The sequence below is a fragment of the Carex rostrata genome, chromosome 17, assembly GCF_964058835.1.
Source record: "Carex rostrata chromosome 17, lpCarRost1.2, whole genome shotgun sequence".
In the NCBI taxonomy this organism is placed as follows: domain Eukaryota; kingdom Viridiplantae; phylum Streptophyta; class Magnoliopsida; order Poales; family Cyperaceae; genus Carex; species Carex rostrata.
Window position 1 is genome coordinate 9,060,153 of NC_135934.1, and position 13,828 is coordinate 9,073,980.

Sequence of the window (13,828 nt, forward strand, 5' to 3'; positions counted from 1 at the left end):
TAATACTAATTTAATATTTAAAATAACTCTAATTGAGAAGAATCAAATATTTTATTAATATCACTAAGTTCACAAGCTTTATTCTTGCTAACCCACTATTTCTATAGATTAGTAAAATAGAGCTATTCTTGTGCTAACCCAATTTACTAATTTATATTCGAATTAATAAAAATTGAGAATAATAGAGGTAATTCAACATTATCTCTATTGTTGGTTGATACAAACACAACCTAAAATAAACCTCCCCCGAGTTATAGGATTTTTTTTGTAATTCGAAATTTGGAACCGGAGCTTTTTTCATGCGAACGCCGTCACCTCACCTCCCCGTTTTGTTGCAATGAATCTCCACCACCATCATCACCACCTGCCACCACTCGCCTGTTTTCGTCTCTATCTGTCTCACAATCTAATTAAATAAATCCTATTAATTTCATTTCTCCAGCCTACCTATTAATCCTTAGGGGTATTTAAATTATTTAATAGCAAACAAATAAGAAGCGAAAGGGGGAGATTAAGCTAAGGGGAGCGGGGGGATGGCGGCGGCGGCAGCGGCGGCGCAGGGAATGGGGACAGGAAAGGCGGGGATGGAGGTGGCGTTGGTGGACGACATAATTCGGCGGCTGGTGGAGGTGCGGAGGGAACGGCCGGGGAAGCAGGTGCAGCTGTCGGAGGCGGAGATAAAGCAGCTCTGCGCCTCGTCCCGCGACATCTTCCTCAGCCAACCCAACCTCCTCGAGCTCGAAGCCCCCATCAAGATCTGTGGTTCGTATCTCCTTTTCCTCTTTTCTTTAAATAATTAATAGTGCATGACATGATTTAAGTACGTTTATTGGGATGATGTTCATGTTCTCAACTCATTAATTAATTTTGAGCCTGTTAACTTTGCTTTGCTTTACTGTGAATGAAATGAATGCAATAAGAGCATGAGGGATGACTGTGTATTGATGTGATGCGACCTGCAGGGGACATCCACGGGCAGTACAGCGACCTGCTGCGGCTGTTCGAGTACGGAGGCTTCCCACCGGAGTCCAACTACCTATTCCTGGGTGACTACGTGGACCGTGGGAAGCAGAGCCTTGAGACCATCTGCCTCCTGCTCGCCTACAAAATCAGGTATCCTGAGAACTTCTTCCTCTTGCGAGGCAACCATGAGTGCGCCTCCATCAACCGCATCTACGGTTTCTACGACGAGTGCAAGCGCCGCTTCAACGTCCGTCTCTGGAAGCTCTTCACGGACTGCTTCAACTGCCTCCCCGTTGCTGCCCTCATCGACGACAAGATCCTCTGCATGCACGGCGGCCTCTCCCCTGACCTCTCCTCCCTTGATCAGATCCGCCGCCTCCCCCGCCCCTCCGATGTGCCTGACACTGGCCTCCTGTGCGACCTCCTCTGGTCCGACCCTGGCCATGACATCCAGGGCTGGGGCATGAATGACAGGGGCGTCTCCTACACTTTCGGCCCCGACAAGGTCTCAGAATTCCTTGCAAAGCAGGACCTCGACCTCGTTTGCCGGGCCCACCAGGTCTCTAATCAATTCTATTTCTCTCTATCATGCTAATTCTCTGGTTTTCTGTTGTCGTACTGTTATTTCATTATACTGAAGTGAAATGATGGCATGAAAATTAATTAATGCAGGTGGTGGAGGATGGGTATGAGTTCTTCGCTAACCGGCAGCTGGTGACAGTGTTCTCAGCTCCAAATTACTGCGGGGAGTTTGACAATGCAGGGGCCATGATGAGTGTTGACGAGACCTTGATGTGCTCTTTCCAGATCCTCAAGCCCGCCGAGAAGAAACCTAAATACATCACCGCCAATAAGATATGACATCTCGCTCGCACTGGTTTACTCCTTTTGATCTAACTCAGGTCTGTGCTTCCTTCCTTTTTCACTCCTAAACCTTAGTCTTAAGTCTCGTCCTCAACCACCCCTTTGTTCTCCCTACTATTCTCTATAAACCCTGGCAAGATCCTGTATGAACTCCAATCTAACACCCTCGTGCACTACCCTACACTACACTAGTAGCTCCTATAGCTGTTGCAAACCTCTGTCTATTTTCATCCTATTTTATTTTTTGGGGTAAAAAACAATGGTGATGTCTAGGAATGTAAATCGTTCAGTTGGTTTGTGTCGTAATTATGACTGTTATGCTGTGTAGAAAGTAAATAAGAATTTAATCACTACCTTGGTTCAATAGAAGAGCTTATGATGTCTTGTTAATGTATCATCCATTATCCCATGTCATTGTTCAAGGAAAATTGTTGCTTAAACTTGGATCCTTGGTTGGATTTCTTTTTCCAAAGTAATCAATGAGTGCATGTAATTCTGGTGTCAGAACTTGGAACTCTCAATTTTTTTTTCAGTACAATTTATTTAAATCCTCATCTCTTATAATAGCAATATTGCTACTATCATATCAGATCAAGCTTATACTGTAAATTCTAAGAAGGCATTTGTTTGGTTGGCTTACCTCAAAGAAATAATTGCATTTGTTTCTGTCTTTTATGAGTGGGATCAATTGATATGGCTTTGCTAAGCCACTGTCTAATATATGAATTTCAGGCTTGTTGCTGATTTGGCGGATGGAGAAATCTAGAAGCTTCTCATGTGAGGGGAGGAAAGGTTGGGGGTCCAAGAGAGGCCGTCATGTTATTGTAGGGGCTACCGTCAACAAAATGTCTAGTCTAACTATTCTGCAGGAAGTTCCAGGAGTTTTTCTTTTCTTGTTTCTTATATTTACTCTTCTTTGAACTATTGTATTGTGTGTTTCGAGGATGCCATGTTGTAGGCTGTAGATATGATTAATTTGTGATTATCTTTCAGGGGTTTTCGTTGTATTTTGAAATCTTGTTATACCATTATTATACTAGATTATGCACTGGAGCTTACAATCCTAATTTTTTTTTTCTTTATGTTGCAAAGCAACATTGCTGCAACTGGATGCCTGGTTTTCCATGTTGCCGAGAGTAGATGCTGGTATTCGATCAAACTGTGTCAGGGTTAATTCTGTTAACAGTAATCATCTGATTCGTCCATGACTTCATTTTAAGTTGGCCTGTACATTTTCTTCACTGAGCTTTGTACTTAATTATGACAATTTGATTAGTTTCCATGTGCTTCACAATCCTCCGCTAGAGCTTTGCACTTATTTTTATATGGAAACTTAAAAACTGCATGTCTGCATCAAGTTTGAGTATTTGGCACTGTGTCGGATCACTTGTATCTTTGTATACGTTATCATGGTCTCTTGGCACTCCACTGGTACATTGCCATAATACCAAAAATTTATAATTCAGCCAGTATAAAAATGCCACGTGTTGTTACTTGAATTGGTCAAGAGTCTTCGTTTTTCTCCATCAGAACAAACTTCAAAGGCATACATCCAGATGCCTTCTCTACACCTCAATTTTCAGACATTACGCTCTTTTCTGGTGTTAAGTAAACAATCGCAAAGGTGTATTGTTTGTCATGATGACCAACTAATACTGTCAAACTGAGTGGTGTATGTGCTCTTTTACTTTTAATTTTTAATTGTTGTGCAACGTTGGTAAATGCCTCTTTATATACATAAAACCGATCTATATTTACAATTATCTGGTACCGCACCACCTGCCACAAGCATAGTAGCCATAAAGACCTCAATTACTTCATCCAATCTAAGAAAAAGATAACAAAAGTGCAATTGTAATTACATTTGCAGCTATTTGTTGCCTTGAAAACCAAGAATAGACCAGCATAGCTGACAATTTAGCAAGAAAAAAACATTAAAAAAAGTGCGTCAAAAAAGTAAAAATAAATAATATAAAGCATTCGTCTGAATTAACAAGGATTTAAGCAATGGAAGGGTTCTTATAACCATCCTATACATCAATCCCATTAATGAAAATTTCAATCATCTCCATATATCAGAAAATTAAGCAACAAGGTGAGCAAAGCAGTAGAGCCCTCTCTAATTTTGTAAGGATGAGGCGCCTAATTTACCCCAAAATTATGACAACCACATGGCCGCATCAATTCTAGAGACACGGGAACAAAGATGCATTTTTGAAAGAATGAGCTCATGTTACCTTTCACTGAATAGTAGAATAAGTTTCTTGTTTCATTTTCATCAGATTGTTCTCTATCTCTCTTAAAACTGGCCTATACCTGCATCACACACAAGGCAAAAAGTAAACAGACATACTGTTTAGTAAAAAAAATAGCATAATTAAGATTAAAAAGATTGAATATAGATAAAAATATTTTTCTGAATAGTAATTACAAGCGAGTGAGAGTATTGTGGGACTGAACAGCACGCCTAAGATCAGCGGAGAGCTTCATCACCTCTGCTGCAAGCCCCTCTGACCTGCTCTGTTCTTTCCTAAGCTGTTCCTGCATTCCCAAACAAACAAACAACACACAGTCAAAGCTACTATTTAGGAAAACTAACAAACAGTGCCCGCTTCTTATTATAAAATTATGTAGTTACTTACAGAATAAAGTGAGAAGAAAAAAAATTCTCTAGTTGCTTGAGACTAACCTTAAGTGATGAATTTTCAGAAGCCAACTCGTCAGGTGGAGTGGTCAAACCCTGGCTCACAGTTTGCTCCAGTAACCCTCCCATAGTTGCTTGTACAGGATTGTTAATCTGTGCAGATCTTAGCTTATCTAACGTGAAACGCAGCTCTTCATTCTGCTTCAGACAATCCCCAACCTGCCAATTTGATTTTTCATTGTTTAATTTTAAGTTATAGAGCACATGTCAAATATGCACAAAATAAAAATAAAATGTTTTACCTGGCTCTCCCATTGCTTTGCAACTGCCATGACTTCTCGATACGACAGGGACAAGCTTGAGTTCTCCTCAAATAGCTTTTCTATCTCTGACGATTGTGAGTCAATCTGCCAAATACTTAGAGAAAAATGTCAGCACATTAGTGAAAGTCAACGTGATAATGCAGCTTCAGTTTAGGGAGAAAAAACAGATAGATTTAATAAAAAAAAAAAGAGGAGACCTCTGTTAATAGCTTTTGGCGACTGCTCTCAAGCCTCTCAACCATAAGAGCCATATCATGCAATTGTTTCTCAAGTATCTCTTTATCTTCCTGTCACTCACAAAATTAGCTATTGTTATTGTGACAATTCACAAAAGAAATTACATGTGTCATTTTAAAAGTTTTGAAAAAAATATAGTGTTGAAAAATGAACTCAAGAAAATCAGGGTGCTTAACTAGTGAAAAAGCTGTGTGCATGGCAAGGCGGGAAGCTTGTTCTGCATCACAAGAAGGTATGAAAGAACAAAATTAGCTATTGTTATCGTGACAGTTCGTTAAGCGGGGAATTGCACAACAATTTCATTCAGTACCTGACAATTTTTCATTAGAAGTTTTTAGTTTCTCTTCTATATCTTGCTTCTCAGCCACCAGTGTAGAGGTCCGGAGTTGCTCTTCTGCTAGCTTTTGTTGTGCCTCTTGTCTCAAAACAGACTCTTCCTATAAGCACAATGCATTCAATTCAGATATTAAAAGAAAGTGCACCAAGTATACAAATCATGATACTGAGCCTTAAAATAAAAAAATATAAGATGCAGGATGACATGCGTTGTGCACCTTGAGGTAGGTTTGCAAATCATGCAACTCTTTTTCAAGTGCAGAAATGTCGTCAGGAAATCCACCAAAAGAAGAAGAAGAGTAAGACGTAGTAGTAGCAGTATTAGTATTTGCATGCTGCTGCTGCTGCACCATATTCAATTCTGCTCTCAAAGCTGCAGCATCCTCTTCCGCCTGATTATAAATCCCAAAAGAATGAAAAAGAAAAGAAAAGAGGAACAATTACGGATAGAAATAATGATAGCAGTTAAGTGTTTGAAACATGGATAATGGACATGTCCAAACTAACATACTCTATATTGATCCTCTTCTGCATCCTTTAGTCGCTTCTTAAGTGTTCTGACTTGAGCCAAAGCATCCTCCTAATTATAATAACTAAAAATGATTAAATGCGACAGATTTGTCTTATAAAAATATTAACCATAATTAATCAGTGGCGAAAAGGAGTATAGCAAAAATCTTTTACTCGCATACTTTTGCAATAATGGCTGCATCTTTTTCAATTGAGATGTCATTCAAAGCTTTCCTCATGGTTGGCAAGCTGTTCTGTTCCTGTAGAAGAGGGTATCTATATCTCAAATTTACTGAAAAAAATTTAGATAAAATTTTATATATGTAAAACTATTTAGCAAATATCTATATCTCAAATTTTACCAGATCATTCAGGTGCTTTACAATTGTATCTCTTTCATCTACGCTTTCCTCGAGCTAAAGATAGCACAGAAAAATTGCCCATTAGTGTTACCAAGAAAAATCATTATCTTTACCTGTACAATCCAATGCACCTTGTTACCAGGTAATAAAAACTGGAACTGGTGACACCAGGTCTTTAATACTTTTGGTTATACACCAGCCAATTTCAGTCAGTGCAGTGTTTTTCACAGTTCTCTTGGCCAGGTAAGACTATAGAGGCACCATCAAACACTGAATCCATTATAACTCGGTCAATACAAGTAAATAAAGTAGTGGTACTCAAAACCTCAGATTAGCATCAGAATAGAAGTGGACCTCGGCAAGTAGCTTTTGGTTCTCTATATTAAGATCTGCAATTTGAGTCTCAAGTTCCCTGATACGAGCTTGGAGTGCAAAGGTATCTATCTGCAGTTGAAACAAAAGAGGTGTCAAGGGAAGGAACTTGTTTAAGTATTCAAAACCATTTTATACAAATTATAATTAGAACTACATTTATAGCTATGGTGCTTGATGCAGTTCTGACATAAATATCAGAAGCAAATGAAAAAGAAAATATGGGGAGCAATTCATGTATCTTGAATTTGACAGGAAATAAGTAATTTGAATTGTGCAGTGTATAGGGAGCCAACGTTCTTTGATTACTATAATACTATTGCAATTATTAGCTTAATATTGTAATGGTAAAAACAATTACAAGTTTAGGAGGTGAGAAAGGAGCAGAGAAACCAACCTCAGTTTCCCTATATCCGCTTTGCGAGCTTTGATTGGCTGTTGAGTTGATACCAGCAGAACGAAGTTACAAGTAATTTACTTTACATGCAATTAGAAAAGCGCCTTTCTTTCTTTCTTTCTAAAGTAAATTAGATCAGATAGGAGGGAGGGTGGGGATATGATAAAACGAAAAGAAGTTACTCACCAGGCTGGTGCTGATAGGCGGAGGAATGAAGATCAGATCCGGAGGAAACAGTCTTCAGCCTCTCAGCAGCTCTCTTTTGGCGAATCTCCTCCAACTGGACCAACACAAATAAAAGGTATGTATGGTCCATTGAGTTGAGCGAGATTTGGATCGATCCAAAAAAAAAAAAGTACATCTATCAGAGATAGGCCTTGGCATGTGAAATTGGGGAGAAGAGAGCGAGAGAGAGTAGCATAGTTACCGTGCGTCGACCACGGGAAGCATGGTGAGCTTCCATGACGAGCGCGGCGAGGCGAGTACCAACGAAGACGAAAGAGTTAGTTTAGGAATTGGTGGAGCTTGTTTGATATGAAAGGAAGATGAAATTGCAACGCATTGGAAATTGGGAATGGAATGGAGACGAGAAGAACTGGAGAAGTGAGAGCAATAATAGGAAATGGGCTGATCGGGCTTACACTGATTGCATCTAGTTAAAGCCCAATTCATTTCTGTTCCTCCACCTCCACGTCGAGTCGATAGTTAGGGGCAACGAGCTGTTAAAAAGCAAACTAGGCTACATTCGTACTCGGCTTGTTGGTGTATCAAATTGAGTGAGCGAGTTTGGATTTTAGGTTTTGAGTTAAAATTATTGCTCAAGACCGACTCGTAGCTTGTCCGAACAAGTTGAGCTAGCTCGTTACTAGCTTGGCAAATTTATAAATTTGTATATTTTCTTTCTTGTTATATTTTAAATTTTCATAACACATCTTATGAATTATGATTAAAACAAAATATTATATGGCTAATTATTGAGGAATACTCTTAATTCAATTATAATTAAGCAAATCAACTATTATAAATTAAGTTTATAGTTAAATTCATACATACAAATATATCAAAATCCTAAATTCATACAAACATATTCACAGAATAAATTCATGCATACCAAATCAAACAAATTCATACAAATTAACTTAATTGCTTATAATTAATTCACACATATTTCATACAAAATTATCAATCAACTTAAACACATTTCAAAGTGCAATTGTCATAACACTGGCTATAACATCCATATACCATAATATCCCCAATCTAAAGTGAACGGATCCAATTAAACTATTAAATTATGTATATTAAATAGCTTGTTAACGATTGAGCTGGCTCGTGCCGAGCTAGGCCAAACTCAAACTCATTAATTCTAGCTCGAGTATGTAGCGAGCGAGCTAATTTTAACTCAAGCCACTAACGAACGAGCTGTTACCGATTGAGTCACGGGCGAATACCAAATGGGCCACGGGCCACGAGTCACGAGCTTTTTTGCCAGTCCTAGTTAGGAGTGTCGATGGTACCCTTTTATCTGTTTATCTGACCCATTACGAATTCATATTTACCAATGAGGAGGGTTCAAATGTCTCTATTTTTTAGGTCTCCACTATGCTTCTATTTTTAAAAACTTTAAAAACTTAAAATTTAAGACTTAAAAGTCAAAATAAAACCGTTAGATATGATCTACATTATTTAATCTATTCCCATGTAAAAAATTATGACATTTCAATTTTGTTTTGGTTGTTATCTAAAGCTTGTAAAAAACGTACTAATGTGAATAATTTCTAGATGTTAATTTTTCAACATATTGATTCACATAAAATTAAAATTGAAATGTAATAATTTTTTATGAGCACATAAAGAAAATAACATAGATCACATCTAACGGTTTTATTTTGACTCTTAAGTTTTAAAAATGGAGGTATGGTGGAGGCACAAAAATGGAGGCATTTGAACCCTCCTATTTACGAATTTGATGACACGATACATTTGTAATCAAATTCGGAGAGATGTAATCAAGACACGTAGTGACTATAAGTCGAATTCGCATCCTCTGAGATATCTCATATTTTGCGTGACTTTTTAGAATATCTCAACCGTTCAAATATGTTCTGCACATATCTCAAAGCACAACAATACTGGCCCCCTGCGCTTTCCCCGAATAAGCACTGGACACATCGGTCACGCAAAATATGAGATATCTCAGAGGATACGCACTCCTATAAGTATATGTTTAAATATGGCTGATTATATTTAATTATTATTTTTGTAATTTAAACTAGTTTATTAAAAATTCATCCGATCAAGCGAGTTACGCGTTATCACGTATGTATTGTGTTGTAACTAGATTAGTTTGTTTGTCGTGTTGTATCGATTTTTTAAAAGATGGCCATGTCACTCAAATATTCTCTACACAAGACATGCGAGTCACAACACGTAATATGTCATAACGTATCCGGTCACAGCATTACCTTTTTCCATCCTTATGATAAAACGGATGTGAATAAGTTTTATTTTCGCCTAGTTATCAATACAAATGAGAATAAAAAAAAATGTTGACATAATAGGTAATAGTACGGATAAAAACTATTTTGTACCTATTTATCTATAGAGTAATTATTAAAAATAAAATTATATACATTGGTATATAAATATATAGAAATGATGCATGGTATGATAGAGTTTTATTAATATCTATTTATCTGATCTGTACCGTATTTGATAAGACGGATATGAATAAGATTTTTTCCCACTAGTTATCAGATACATATTACAGGCAAAACGATATAATTAACTTAACATATACTAGTATGAAAATGCTTCCATCTAAATCATACGCAGCACATGCCTAAGTCGAGTTTTCCAATTACTGTGCTGGGTCCAGCAAGACTAAAGTTGAAGCAGTCAAGCGAGGGGGGGGGCAATTTTGCTGGAACCAGACAATAAATAATATATGAATGTATTGGAAATGCAAGGCGGATTTTTAATAAACTTAATAAGACTACAGGAGGCGCATAACACAAGAGCACTAGAATTGCATAACACAGATGCATCTATGCTATAGAAGCAACTAAGCTATTAAGTTGTTAGCTGTTAGTTAGATTGATGAAGTGCTAATGGCATCAATGTAATTAGGGATCAAGGCAATAACAAAATTAGTTAGTTAATTAGTTAGTGGCTTGAATGTAATTAGCTAGTGATTAGAGAGACTAAGTTGTTGCCTTTAAATAGTGATTGTATTTCATCATTTGTACTTTACAGAATTGAGAATGAAATAAAGATCTGTTCTTCCAATCCTCTCTATCTATCTCTCTCTTTCTCTCTATATGGTATCAGAGCTCCAATGGAGTCTGATCTAGTGGCAAATCCTCTACCCTCCCACACCTCTTCCGCTATCTCAGTCTCTTCTCATGGCATTGCTTCAGATCATCAGCTAGTCATGCTCACTCTTCTGATTTCAACTAAGTTTGACCGAGACAACTACCTATCCTGGCAATCGCATATCGTACCGCTTCTCCATGCCTACGGCTTGTACCAATTTCTTGAGACCGATCCATCATCTCTGACTATCACTACAGCAGCCGATGCATCGGTTGTTAACCCCGCTTACTTACATGGTATAAACAGGATCAAATGCTCCTCGGGTGGCTGCGTTCTTCTCTCACTCGCGAGATCCTAGCACAGGTCGTTTCAGCCAAGACTTCAGCGGATCTTTGGCAGAATCTTCAACGATCTTTCTCTGCTACATCTAGGGCTCGCTTATCTGAGCTCAGGCGAAAACTTCAGACCACTTCCTGTTATACTAAATGCACCGTTAATCACTACAAAAACTGAAAATAAATGTGATTGAAAGTAAATAGATGAGTTTAGAGAAATTTGACACGCGGAATGTTAACGGAGTTCAGCAAAACAAAAGCCTACGTCTCTGGGGCTTCGCAACCTCTTCTAGGTGCACCTTTCTATTATCCAATATAAAAATATTACAACTTGTGAACCGTTGAGCCCATACAATTCAAGAGGAAAGTCAATCAGCCAACTAGAGATGAGAACGAAGATCTCAAAATTTAAGCTACTTAAGAAAAATACTCAAAAGATCACTCTAACCTAATCTAACTCAAGATTAGTTAAGTGGGTTTGAGGTTGTTTGAGGAATTTTAAAGTTTTAAGCTCTCACAACAATAGAGTAAGCAAAGCTCTCAGAAAATTGCGTTTTAGAAGTTTAAGGTCGGCTGAGATACTTTGGGAAAGAAGTCATATTTATAGAGACAGCTCAAAAATGAGCTAGTTGACATAAAACTGATGTAGATTATTACAATACAAGTAATAAATCCTAGTTGATACTCAATTCGGTTGCAAGTGTACAACCTTGTCAAGTAGTACTTAAGGATCGTCTCCACAGGGACAAGTTGGAATATTAACTCTAACCTAACAATTTAATTTAGTAAAAGAAAGCAAAAATGTTTTGTGTTTGTTCAAGTGGTTTGGTTTCGATTAAAATGAATTAAACTAAAGTCTTTAAAGCAAAATTAGGTTTTTAACAAGAATGAGAAATTAGGGTTTCTTAGGGTTCCTATCCACTAATGTCATGACTAATTGGTTTATTAAATTTGATCTTTTAATTATGAAGGCACAGTTGGATGTTGTAGGTACAAAGTGATATCTCTATATTAATACCATCTTTAAATTAGAATAAATGTAACCTCTCGGTACTTGGCTACCCTAATCTAAAGTCATTAAGTTCTTACTGTCCCAATTGATCTAGAAAACTATCTTTCACCTCTCGGTACTTGGCACAATTTTCTAAACTATTGGGTGAAGCCCGTATAAGACAAGCGTCACCTCTCGGTACTTAGCTTATCAAATACTCTATTCCTTATGGTCTAGACTTAATATTCAATTTCTCAATTACAAATACCAAATCCTAGGGTTTCATGTGATTTCGATTAAGTCTTCACAATCAATTAAAATAAAGAATAGATCATAACAAATAACAAGAATATATAAAATAAAACCAACTAAATCATAACAAAAGTTTCAAGTACATCCCTAATCAACCCTAGAAAAGCCCTTGGCCAGTCATGGCTAAGACACAAATCAAAAGAATAAAAGAGTTCCAAAGGAAAGAAAATAATAAAACCGATTGATCAATGATCTCTTCTCCCTTCTTCTCTCTTCTTGCTTTCCCTTGTTTAAAATTAGAAATTCTGCCTAAAAAACGTACTCAATCTGTTCTACAGGTTCCTATTTATAACCCCCCTCTAAAACCTAGACATAACCAACCAAAAATAGCAAATTCGGGCTCTGAACCGATGTAATTGCGGGCCGCAATGCATGGAGACAGTTAATCAGACTGCGCAGAAAAATCTGGATAGGTCATTGCGGGCCGCAATAAAGGTCCTGCGGGCCGCAATAAAGGTGCAGAAATGAAAGCTCTGACTTGTTTGGTTGCGGGCCGCAATAACTCCATTTCGGGCCGCAATGGATGTTGGCAGTTGCTCCAATCTTCATGCTAACTCACCCGTTTTGCTTCGTTAAGCTCCAAATACTTGATTACCTGTAAAACAAACATAACTAGGGCAGTAACTTGCACTTTTGGACATTTCTAACCTAATTAAACCTAATTTCAACAAAACTTGGCTTAATTTACATAACAAACCCTAGGTTTCAATAGATACGATTTCGGCTTATCAAATTCCCCCAAGCTTAGTCCTTGCTTGTCTCAAGCAAGTTTAAACTTGGAATACAATTCAATATCTATTTTAACCTCATATCAAATATACATTCTTCAATCGAAAAATTTGTATGATCTTGCCAAAATTTAAAAATCTCAACGTAAATTTTGTACAAATTTAAAGTGCAACCCTTGGCTAATCATGCTTCACCCCACAATTCAATTACTCTAACTTTTATTTCCTTAAAGGTTTAGAATTTGTAAACTTCGGATATCTAAATTTGTTACAAAAAATGCATTCTTATTTGCGAAAATTCTTTTAAAAATCCCCCAAGCTTGAATCAAACTTAGGTTAGAAAGTTGCGGACTTTGTGTGTTGATATATGACACTATAAATATTTATCCTTAAAACAAAACCGGCTAGTTATAGGTAGCTAATCCATACCCAACCGTTTTAATTCAAAAGTGCATTTGCATGCTCTTGGTTCAACCCTTCCATGACACGAACTCACAGGGTTAGTGCAAACTCGGTCACTTTATCGGGCAAACTAGCGGAGCAAAGTGTCTATGACTCATTGCTATAAGTACGTCATGTCGCCGTAACATAAGCAAACGAAGTCTTTCTTAAAAAATTTCAACTTGACTATTTTTCAATATTTTTGCAAAAACATCATGAATACACACATCCTTAGACATTAATTCATACCTATGGATATCCCGATCTTTCTAAATTCGTTTTTCACAAACAAGTTGCATTTTCAAAAAAAATAAATTTAAATCCCTAAATTTCTAATTTCTTAGACCTTTATTTCCACAAAGTTTTTCGCCAAATTATGTAGTTATTTCAAATTATTCCAAAGGTATTCCTAAAAACTCGTTAAAATTTGTATCAAAATCTCTAATATTTTTGACAATCACTCAAATTTATCAAGGGTTTTATTTTTGCCAACTTTTGACACACAAAAAAAATTAAACATGATTTTATACTTTATGCATTTTCAAACAATTAAGTCCAATTATGCAAGACTCTATTTTTCATAACCTCGTAAAACATCTTGACAAATTCGCAATTTCAAGCAATTAAGTTTAAAATCACAAATCCTATTCATGGTCAAGTAAAAAACAAGGTTATAAATCCTAAAATTTTTGAAAACA

At 37.0% G+C, this 13,828-nt stretch overlaps 2 protein-coding genes across 2 annotated transcripts; one reads left to right on the forward strand and one right to left on the reverse strand.

Moving 5' to 3' along the window:
* The first annotated feature begins 231 nt into the window (after window positions 1-231).
* On the forward strand, window positions 232-2,888 carry LOC144568159 (serine/threonine-protein phosphatase PP1-like). The gene is made up of 4 exons (XM_078318404.1): window positions 232-762; window positions 963-1,522; window positions 1,636-1,865; window positions 2,560-2,888. The coding sequence occupies exons 1-3, from the start codon at window positions 534-536 to the stop codon at window positions 1,822-1,824; spliced, it is 978 nt and encodes a 325-aa protein (XP_078174530.1). The 5' UTR covers window positions 232-533; the 3' UTR covers window positions 1,825-1,865; window positions 2,560-2,888.
* A 786-nt stretch (window positions 2,889-3,674) lies between these two features.
* LOC144568158 (myosin heavy chain-like protein) lies at window positions 3,675-7,624 on the reverse strand. Its single transcript, XM_078318402.1, has 15 exons — window positions 7,436-7,624; window positions 7,195-7,288; window positions 7,009-7,046; window positions 6,594-6,683; window positions 6,240-6,293; window positions 6,060-6,137; window positions 5,879-5,947; window positions 5,586-5,759; window positions 5,342-5,468; window positions 5,208-5,248; window positions 4,992-5,081; window positions 4,774-4,878; window positions 4,517-4,690; window positions 4,259-4,368; window positions 3,675-4,143 (listed from the first exon to the last, which is right to left on the reverse strand). Exons 1-15 carry the CDS (start codon window positions 7,469-7,471, stop codon window positions 4,068-4,070), a joined length of 1,356 nt encoding a protein of 451 aa, XP_078174528.1. The 5' UTR covers window positions 7,472-7,624; the 3' UTR covers window positions 3,675-4,067.
* Window positions 7,625-13,828: the final 6,204 nt, after the last annotated feature.

Excerpts from the sequence above, each read along its gene's own strand:
- LOC144568158 (XM_078318402.1), bottom strand. The coding sequence starts at position 7,471 with ATGGAAGCTCACCATGCTTCCCGTGGTCGACGCACG. Across the intron at positions 7,289-7,435 it reads CTTCCCGTGGTCGACGCACG|TTGGAGGAGATTCGCCAAAA; the intron begins GTAACTATGCTA and ends GTGTTGGTCCAG. Across the intron at positions 4,144-4,258 it reads CACAATACTCTCACTCGCTT|GTATAGGCCAGTTTTAAGAG; the intron begins GTAATTACTATT and ends TGTGTGATGCAG.
- LOC144568159 (XM_078318404.1), top strand. The coding sequence starts at position 534 with ATGGCGGCGGCGGCAGCGGCGGCGCAGGGAATGGGGACAGGAAAGGCG. Across the intron at positions 763-962 it reads AGCCCCCATCAAGATCTGTG|GGGACATCCACGGGCAGTAC; the intron begins GTTCGTATCTCC and ends TGCGACCTGCAG. Across the intron at positions 1,523-1,635 it reads TCGTTTGCCGGGCCCACCAG|GTGGTGGAGGATGGGTATGA; the intron begins GTCTCTAATCAA and ends TAATTAATGCAG.